At 39.9% G+C, this 10000-nt stretch overlaps 2 protein-coding genes across 2 annotated transcripts in view; both read right to left on the reverse strand.

Moving 5' to 3' along the window:
• The window catches only part of LOC137995142 (minichromosome maintenance domain-containing protein 2-like), a 31251-nt gene that overhangs the window by 1318 nt on the left and 19933 nt on the right, over window positions 1-10000 (reverse strand). The window contains exons 14-20 of the mRNA XM_068840718.1: window positions 9656-9745; window positions 9078-9211; window positions 8147-8178; window positions 7259-7406; window positions 5132-5280; window positions 4657-4702; window positions 141-204 (exon numbers count right to left, since the gene is read on the reverse strand). Of these exons, the coding sequence (XP_068696819.1) occupies window positions 141-204; window positions 4657-4702; window positions 5132-5280; window positions 7259-7406; window positions 8147-8178; window positions 9078-9211; window positions 9656-9745 (663 nt within the window). The remainder of the gene's footprint in view (window positions 1-140; window positions 205-4656; window positions 4703-5131; window positions 5281-7258; window positions 7407-8146; window positions 8179-9077; window positions 9212-9655; window positions 9746-10000) is intronic.
• Window positions 1612-2718, reverse strand: LOC137994395 (histidine N-acetyltransferase-like). The gene has a single exon (XM_068839969.1). It carries the CDS (start codon window positions 2716-2718, stop codon window positions 1756-1758), a length of 963 nt encoding a protein of 320 aa, XP_068696070.1. The 3' UTR covers window positions 1612-1755.

Here is a 10000-nt window from a genome sequence, read left to right on the forward strand (position 1 = left end):
ACAAATATACAAAGCTAACAAGGTCATTAGCTTGCTCGTGTTTAAACTTTTGGATAGCATTTTTTTTAAACTAGGGAAAATAAAGCCAAGTCATATAATGATGGTACAGATCACCCATTATGATACAGATCACCCATTACCGTATTTCCATTTGAAAGAGTGCTCGTACAACGCGATTGCTGCAACGGCATCTTCTTCAAAGACCTTCAAAAGTGATTGCAACAACTAAATGATATACCGCTTACTTACAGTCTTAGCCTGGGTGATCAGGATTTATGTCTTGCGCCCACTTGACGGCTAATCCCGCTTGATCAGCCGAAGGGCAACTCCACAAGAAACCAGCATATTCATAGGAACCAGAAAAAGATTATGATGATTACAAATGTTCTTCTTTTTTCGTTTTTGCAATCGGGTACTCTAGCTTTCGTTCGTTAATTATCCACTAGAGAAGCGTATTGAATAAATTTTGTTCTATTTGTAGAGATCGCCGGGAACCAAAACTTGAAAAGGCGTGATTTATCTAAAGGAAATGGTTTTCAAAAGGAAAACGTTGGAAGCAAGGGAACTTTACAATCGTTTTCTTTTCTGTAGTCCCGAAAAACATGTCCAAGGATCCGAAAAGTTTGGAGGCTTTGAGAAACAGACTTAAAGATCCCAGCGCAGCCTCTCAGAAAAAATGAGAGAAATACACGAGAAATGGAGATCATTGCGGTTAAGCAGGAACTACAAGCATTTGCGAAGAAAACATCCAGGCTTTTAGCACAACATAATCTTTTCTCTAAATTAACGATTATCGTTAATTCGTAAATTTGTTTAAATATACTATTCATGGTTAATTTAGGACACTGTGTCCCAGGACTCAAGGTAGCAGGTTAAAATAAGTTTTTTAGATATGAGCAGCTAAAGCCAAAATATGGGGTGTTTCTGCAGGGCATTTCTGTTGCCACGGTAACGTTTTACGTCACAAAAATGACCGAATCTTTTTCAGCAATAATTGGTACTTAATATGGTACCATAACATTGCTGTTAAATGATGAAGTGTTGTAGTGTCAATCCTTCTAATAAGAACGTTTCTTTCAGGTGTTGAAACTGGTTTGAGCCACCTTAAGGGGACCAGGAGAAAAGCTCTCCTGGGAAAGGGAGAGGACTGATGATTTCGGACATAGCGAAAAGAGACTCTGATCAGCTTTCACATGGTGGGAAATGGAAAGGAAAGGAAAGGAACTTTATTTAAGTGGCCAGTCATTCTAGACTAAGTGCTGGAGCACTAATTGAGGACACTACAAACAATTAACGCAAGTCAAGCTAAATGTTGGTTTTCATTGAGGAGAGGCGAAAACCGGAGTACCCGGAGAAAAACCTCACGGTGCAGAGAGAGAACCAACAAACTCAACATCAACATATGACGGCGAGTCTGGGAACCGAACCCGGGCCACATTAGTGGGAGGTGAGTGCTCATCCCTGCACCGACTGGAAACTAATGAAAACAGGGGCTTCCTGGGTGATGTGCAAATTAGGAGGGACAGGAAATCAGTTCATGAATTAATCAGGCTTTGAATAACCCTTCAGCTCATATTTATTTCATTTATATTATATTACACCATACTTAATTCAAACTTCACGCAAGACATGAAACACAACGATTTGAAGACTTTGAGTAATTATATGACTACACTGTAATTGCTTTAACGTTTCAAATGGGCTTTAACATCGGAGGTGAGACGCCCACATATAATATTGAGCTACATATGCCTGTCATTTTACAAACTCCCTTTCGAACAACATCAATCCAAAGTTTTTGAAAAATTCCACAGACTTTAATCCTATCCTTTCCTCCAGAAGCTTCTTTCCCCACTTCCTGTGACTTTGCTTGTGAAAAGTAGAGAAGATGAAATCACCTTGTATTTGCCGGCAAGCACTCTTCAGTTGCCGTACAACATGAACTTGGAACATTACAGGATCCTCTGCATAAATAGACGTAACCCAGTGCATATGCTTAACTCGGGGAGAAAACCGACCGTGAGAAAATGACTTCGGTAACTGACGACCCCTGGAGCAGTCGGACACATCTCGATCCGAGAACAGACAGTCACCGACTTCAAAAATGAAATCGATGTTTGATCGGAGGGCCTGGAAGGGTTCCCAGTCTACGATGATGGTACGACCAGGAAACAAGTTTGCAACAGAGTCGTCGAGAATGGAATCGTAGAGGAAGCTTCTTGTGCAAGGTATGATCGTCAAGTCGAAGTTCTTCGCTACGTCATTCAACGTCTGTGTCTTCAAAGTGTCTTTGCAGACGTAATAAGCCAAAATATCCCTCTCAAACAAGCTGGTGTCACCATACTTCTTTTGGAGAGCAAGTCGCTCGATATTGTCGGATTTCGTCGTGAAACGTTCTCGGCAAACATTCGGATACTTGCTTCGTATGTAGCCGTGAATAGCTTCGATCAACCGAGGACTTAATCCTAACCCTCGGAATCTGGGATGAATACGCAGACCCTGACTGATAAATGTTCTACCATCATCTACAATATGAATAGCTCTCAGGCCGATAGCCTTGTCCCCGTACAGGGCGATAAAAATTACGCGGTTCGGTTTCTTTAGCCACTGATGGAAAACACAGGGAAAGTAATCGTGTCCATCGTAAATGCCTTCCGACATTTCTAACACAGCTTCAAAATCACTGGCAACAGCTTTGCGAATTACTATTTCCTTCATAATAAGTTACTTCTGAGATCTTCTTCTCTTCTTCTCTCATGAAACCCTTAAGTTTAACTTGTCAAAATACAGACGGCATTTGTTTTTATAGAGCTTAAACAATCGTCAGTTCAAACGAAAGCGTGCGAACTGTTTACTATAATAAGGAACATAACAGGTGACTGTTAAAGTTAAACGTAATTCTTAGAGAGACATTTTGTTTCTACCCACGAGCGGTAATCATTTTGTAATTTCAGTTTCAGTACATAAATCTCGTGTGCACAAAGAAATAATTAAAACAATAATTAAAATCTTAAGTAAATAGAAATCGAAAAAATTGTAAAGTTTGTTTTAACAAGACGCAAAATATAGGGAGCATTTTTTTCTTCAAGGAACAGCATTTAAATGAAATGGTACTTATTTAGTAATTCCGAAATATTAATCTAGAACTGACGCACTTTTATAAATCTTTGTTACACCTTTTTGTAGAGAGGAGGTATTTTTTTCTTAAATTTAAGTCAACGAGGCGTTATATTTTCATACATTATTTTAAATAACAAATATATAGAACAGCCAGAATAGAGAAGTTCAAAAATAAATCAAACCGCTTTGTTTCATTTTGGGCTCCTGCGAAAAAACAGACGGTTATTTCTCACGAAAGGATAAAGTGACAACCTGAGGTGAAATCACAGGAATTGAAGTTTAATTCCAGTCAAATTTGAAGGCCAATTTGTTCAAATTTTTTGAGGACTTCATTATAGATTCTGTAACATCTCTCCAGACTGATATTAATGTTAGACAATACTCAAAACTAAAGTTATAAATACTGAAAAACATTGGCACAAAGTCGTGATTTGTAATTAACATCGTAAAACCCGGGCGTAAAACATGATGATGACGATGAAGGCAGAGAAAAGAAAGAGGAAAGGAGAGTATATGGTATGGTTTGCTTTGAACAGCTTTAAAACCTGAAAAATCCTGCAACTTTTTTATGCAGCTTTAACACGAACTCGTTCATTTCATTTCAGAAACTTTTGTCGCGGGACAAGGCGTTCAATAGGCGTGAGCAATAATGCACTATATATAGATGATCTCAATAATGTCAGTTTTACACGTTACTATTCGTATGGTAAAAAGTAATAAATTTATTCAAGCTTTGACAGGAAGTTAGAATGAATTCTTTGACGTACCGCCAACGGTGATAGCAGCATAATTTTGCCGCGCGAGGAAAATGATCAATTGCGACATGCGAAAAGTCCCCTCTCAAGCAACAGAAATTCGCAATAATCAATCGTCATAAGTGAGATTTAGCATTGAGTTTATCCCAAACCTCAATGCAAATGTCAGGCTGAAACTTGCGTTTTGCCAGAAATCAAAGAAACTTTTGTGAATCATGTTTTGGTTATTTCCTGTCTGTTAGCTGTAAGTATCGAGCAACTTCGAAAAGGAGAAAGACATCATCATTTCTCTCACATTATTCAACTACGCAAGAGCCCATTCAATCACATTCTTGACCGAAGACTGATTTGCAGCCAATTAATGATTCCAGGCTCCCCACCTGGTATCAAAAAGGGAAGAAGAGGTAGTACCCTCGAAACGTCTGGTTCACATTTAAATTCTCGGGCGCAAATTTAAACTTCCCTTTACCATTCATTGGAAAGGGCATTCTGCGTAACGGATATGGGCAAAAAATATGATGGACAATGTAACCAGATGTGATCTTTATGCGTTATAGCGGCCAACTCTAATTAATTTGATCGAAGATCGCGAAAAATAGAGCCTGCTTGTGAATTTTCAGTTACATGAGATACATTTTGTTCGAAATGTTTTTGTGCTAAAGAACTTTTAATGCATTATATTGATTTAACGCAGGACGATGACTGACAAACAGGTAATGGCTCTTTCGAGATACAAGAGACTGTTGTAAACTGAGAGATAACATACATGCATAAGACGTACCTCTGGATGAAGTGCTAGCTTGGCATGCGCAGTGGCAAGACTTGTCCTAAAATTTGAAAAGAGGGTTATGCAATCAACAAAGTTTCGGCCTGGGCCGGGTCAAAACGGGCAGAACCGCAAACGCACCAAGCCACACTCTATTAAGTAATAAAATAGTGAATTTGTTTAAATACGTGGATCGTCGTCAACATTATTATTCAACCCTAATAAAAATCAATGACTGGTCTAAAAAAGATCTGGTTTTAGAAAAATGGAAAACTGAAAAAGAACAATAATACCAATTAAAGGGGTCGTGTCATACCTCATTGAACGGCTTTCAGGATTGGACAAAAGAGCAATAGAACGAACAAAGATAACAATGGATTTAGCACAGAAAACAACAGGAAGTAGGAAAACATACAGCCAACGAAAAATAGTGTTTAACAAGAGGTACGACCTCACCCAATTAAAGAGCTGGCATTGGTAGGATACTTACAGAGTTCGTACTGCAGACACAGGAAAATCTGCCAAACCACTTGTCGTTTGTGAGTTTTTAGTCCGTCTACTTGCCAGGTAATATCCTTGGATGAGATCTTGAGCAGCGCCTGTTAGTTTTGCTTTGGAATTTGCAGCGTGGAGAAGAAACTAAAGAAAACAAGGGATAATTATCAATTGTCAAAAAATTACACAGGTTTGGAAAAGCTAAGATACGGCCAAGAGCGAGCCTAAGGTACCATGGCTTCGAAGTTGCAGCTGTAAGCATAATGGTTGAAAAAACAAAAGTCAATGAGGTTTAAAGCGTTATCAATAGGTGAAAAGTCAAATTTGGGCAAGACTAGATTTTTAGAAACTGATATGTTTGTAAAGTCTCGACTCGAAAGCATTTTTTTTTGGCGAACGTGGAAGATTCGAGGCCTTGCTATCCAGAAGGCATGTTTATTCTTGTTACCAAATCATATCGTGCACGCCCAAAAGCGGCCCGTGACAGGTGACATAAGAGTTAAAAGTTCACTAACACAACCTCCGGACAAGTACATTGAACTTAGCATTGAATGTAGCTAAAGAAAAATAACCCCTTGGAATACTCCCCTTTCAAGGGGAGGCTGAAAACAGTTTCAACACCGTGATTTTCAATAAACTGCACTATTTCGGCAGTATCTGGAAAGAATAAATCTACCAACTGTTTCGCGTAACGGCAATGATATTTCTTACCATATGAAACACCAACAATCGCTTAACAAGATGCACTCATTGACAGGGGCGGATTTAGAGGGGGGCCGAGGCGGCCGCGGCCCCCCCTTTCAGTTCGTCGGAGACTGTTTTTTTGTCAAAATATACAATAATTTTATCATTTTGTAAGCAGTCTGTTGGAGCTTTTGATTTTTTTAGCTAAAGCGTGATTTTTCGCTAATAGTATGACCAAAGTTGTGCGAATAAACTTTCAACTTACAGGCGTTAATATTATCCTTTCGAAATGAGGAAGAAGACTGGATGCGAAATACTTGTCTACAGTCAACCTATCTTACAGAGACTGTAACAACGTAAAATCTTAATGCCTATATATATAACTAGTTATAGCTGTCGCTAAAGTGCCAACGAGCCAAGCTTGCGTGATCTGGCGGCTGCAAACATCACGCGGCGTACTCGTGCGGCACTCTCATTGGTTATCGCTACGGTCAACATTTCATCGCTTTGGTCTACATTACAGCTTTTGGTCTACATTACACTCAAATTTGAAGCGCTTCTGAGATTTCGCCCGCCTAAAAATCTTCTCGCGGCTCTATAAGCTGCCGCCTCGCCAGGCCTTCTGTCTTCAGAAGGCCTGACTCGTTGGCAATTATATATATTTTGTGACTTTGGAGCGAAGAGTCAAAAACCATGCATCATTATAACCATAACTTATAATTTTATTCAATATGGAATCCTGATACATTACGTTCCAGATTGCACCAGAGTGCATGTAAGAGTACCCAAATTTTCAAAATTTTCTGGGGGGGCATGCCCCCAGACCCCCCTAGAAAGTACCGCCTAAGGCGCTACTGAGGCGCGCTAACGCGCGCTGATTAGTATTCTTGTTCGGCCCCCACTTTCAAAAAATGCTGGATCCGCCCCTGATTGATGTGACATGATTGGTCACGATGGCAACAATAAAGCTGTCTGAAAACAGCCTATATTCTGTCTTTGAATGCTGAACTCGGTGACCCCAATTTTTTGCTGGAAAGTGATTAGCAGGCCAAGATAAAACTCTTTGCCAAGTTATAAAAATTCTCTGAAGCGGATTCATAGCCACCTTCACAAATGGGAAATAAATTTAAGGTGGCTTTGAATCCCTCCAAAGACTCCGGTGGGAGAAGGGCTGTGCTGTTCCCAACCCAGCTTACTACATTTGTTATGTGGAGCTGCCAGTTGAATCGAAGGGGTGCCTAAAACAGCCGCCTGGTGAGATGGCTGTGTCATGCTAATGAGGCCTAACAATTAGGGCCGACGCAGCTCTCTATGGCTGCCAATTAACCGGGTGAAATGGTTCTGCGCATGCGTAATGTGTTGGCCACACCAGATTGGTATTATGGGTTAGGGTTATGAAGAAACAGAAATTATTATATCTTTGAAAAAGATTCGTTACCTGGCTAAATTCTTCATCACTAACGTAAAATGGTACTTCATCGTCGGCAATTTCCGTAGCTTTCCTTAATAACTCTTGAGCCAAGATATCTTCAGCTTTGTCTAGATGTTGCTTCAAGCCACTTGAGTTTAAAACAATGGAAAACTGGCTGCAGATATTAACAATTCTGTTATTATGTATGAACGATCGTATGGGCGCAGATTATTCCCTCAGCACCACAGATCTTGCGCGGGAGAGCGAATGGCTCGCTGTCTGATTCAGATCAGATCTCCTGATCAATATTGCTCATTATTATGTGGCTCTGTCTCACGAGGACTGGGAACTACAAAATTCACGAATTTGATTGGCTAAAATCGATATTGACCGAGGTCTAGATTTTCCCATCTAGACCGGCATCTAGACCGGTAATTTTTTGCGGTGAAAAGATGCAAACTAAAATGCAAAAATATTGAGTATTTTCTTCTACCAATATTTATTTATGGAAGTGCCAAACGGCATGATGACAAAAGAGAGGATGACGAGCAAACTTTGACAGAATTAAGTTCAGCTCATCGCCACTCATCGCCGTTCGCAAGCAAAATGTCAGTTAGTACAAACCAGTTACATTAAACGAATTAAATTGTTCTTGTTTGCCATATAATAAACATCTTATTAACCGAGCTAGGTCGGTCTGTATGGGAGAATCTTGACCTCGGTCGCTGGTACAGACCTCACGCGACCTCGGTCAAGATTCTCCCATACAGACTTCCCGCTCGGTTAATAAGAACTAAATAATACACAGAGATTGGGGCAAATTGAATCCAGTCAGTTGGAGAGCTAAGTCGGCTATTCCGTAACATGTCATAACATGGAAAAAAGCTTAATGAAAAAAAAATGAACTTTACTTACTCCATGAGGGATCGCGGCAATGCTGGACTATCCTGAAAAATCCGTATAAAAGCAGGCATGATTATAGAAATAATAACCACGTCTCGAGTAAGCAATTTGGGGTTTGGGCATACAGCAGTAACCTGTGCAAGAAGCAGAGGAAATTGCCTACAAACATGAACGGGGCGTGCATTGTTGATTCGACCATACAAAACCAGTGGCTGGATGATGTTAATTTTGAACGCACTTTAACGAAAACAGGAGAAGACCATAAAAATGCAAATATGACATGAAGAGGTCCAGTAGGTTTATGAAATCAGTTGAAAGTACCTTCAAGCACCCGTGTTACACAATCTAAATGGGTAATACCCATATAATCTAAATTTAGATCAGTGGGTGCAAGCCATCTCAGATGATCATCCGAGTCATCCAAGCAACTCATTAAATATGCGTTTCCTCTTTCACTTCAATTACATGAAGTTTACCCTATACTTAGAAATTTTCTCGTCAGGAAAAAAAAAGGGAAAAAAGGAAATTTTTTGTTTAAGATGATCGACGGACATGGATGACAAAAAGGTTGAACCTAGTCCGTTAGCCACACTTTAAGGAAGCATCGATAACCGCCACACCATCGAAACATGCTGCTGAATGAAGGAGAATTTTTATAATATTTGAATTGAGACCCATTACCAATATTGAAAGCTAATCGATTTAAGAGGGGTGCTTACTTAGAATGGGCGTTTAGACTTAAACACAGTTTATCAGCATTATTCAAAATGGGTGCTTAGACCTAAATACGGTGCATGCACGGTTGGATGACTCGGATGATCATCTGAGATGGCTTGCACCCACTGATCTAAATTTAGATTATATGGGTATTACCCATTTAGATTGTGTAACACTGGTGCTTCAAGGAGTGAGCCACACTAATGGTGGCCTGATCAAACATTACCTGCGACTGATAGGTTTTATCAACTGGTTCAGCGCATGTCCACACGCTACAGGCCAAGGGTAAAAGCAGCTGCTGGCCTTGGCTGACCCAATACTTTTCTGGAACGTTTACTGTTAGCGATGACTTCTCCAAGACTGTAATAAAAAGATAATACTAGAAAAGTCATTAATATGCACTTTTGAAATGTCTAGCTTCCTCGTGAACCAGAAAACAAACGAATTTACGCCAGGCTGGATACGACCAAACAATTGGTACCCACGCGCGAGAGATACATTTCACTTTGGTTTAAGCAGCAACATGACCTCTAATCAGCCTATTACGATCAGTACTATATCTACAACAACCGGAACAGTAAATATCCTAGTCGAGGAACGTGGGAGCCTTATAGTTGTTGGGGAAGTTATTTTAAATAATGCATCATCACCAGTTCATTTGTTTTGCGGATTTGGGACAACAAAGCATCGTCTCTTTCAGAAAACCAAACAGTGCTGGTAGTGACATACGCACACGATAGTTACTGAAAACGTAGTGCAATGCCAAAAACATGCGTCACGGTATTACATCATCGGTGCACATACCATTTTGAAGTTTGTCCTTAAGATCCTTCTTTAACACAGATACATTAGGTATAAAACAAACGCCGCCTGTCGCCAACGGAATACACCCAGCTATAAGAGATTGAGTAACTCTAATAATGTAACAATGCATACTGCTTATTGAAAGAAGCTGTCAAAGCTTGGAATACAAGGTCATCCGTCTACGCTATTCTGAGTCATATTTTGCGAGCATGCTATAACGCACCATTTCTTCCCTTTTCCTCCCACCCCCCTCTCCCCACCTTTTTGCACAGAAAGGGAAAGAATCTGATTTATTTCAATTGCCATCCTATTCTTCTAAAAATTAATTTGGTCAACAAAGCCAAT

Source organism: Montipora foliosa, chromosome 3, assembly GCF_036669935.1.
Source record: "Montipora foliosa isolate CH-2021 chromosome 3, ASM3666993v2, whole genome shotgun sequence".
In the NCBI taxonomy this organism is placed as follows: domain Eukaryota; kingdom Metazoa; phylum Cnidaria; class Anthozoa; order Scleractinia; family Acroporidae; genus Montipora; species Montipora foliosa.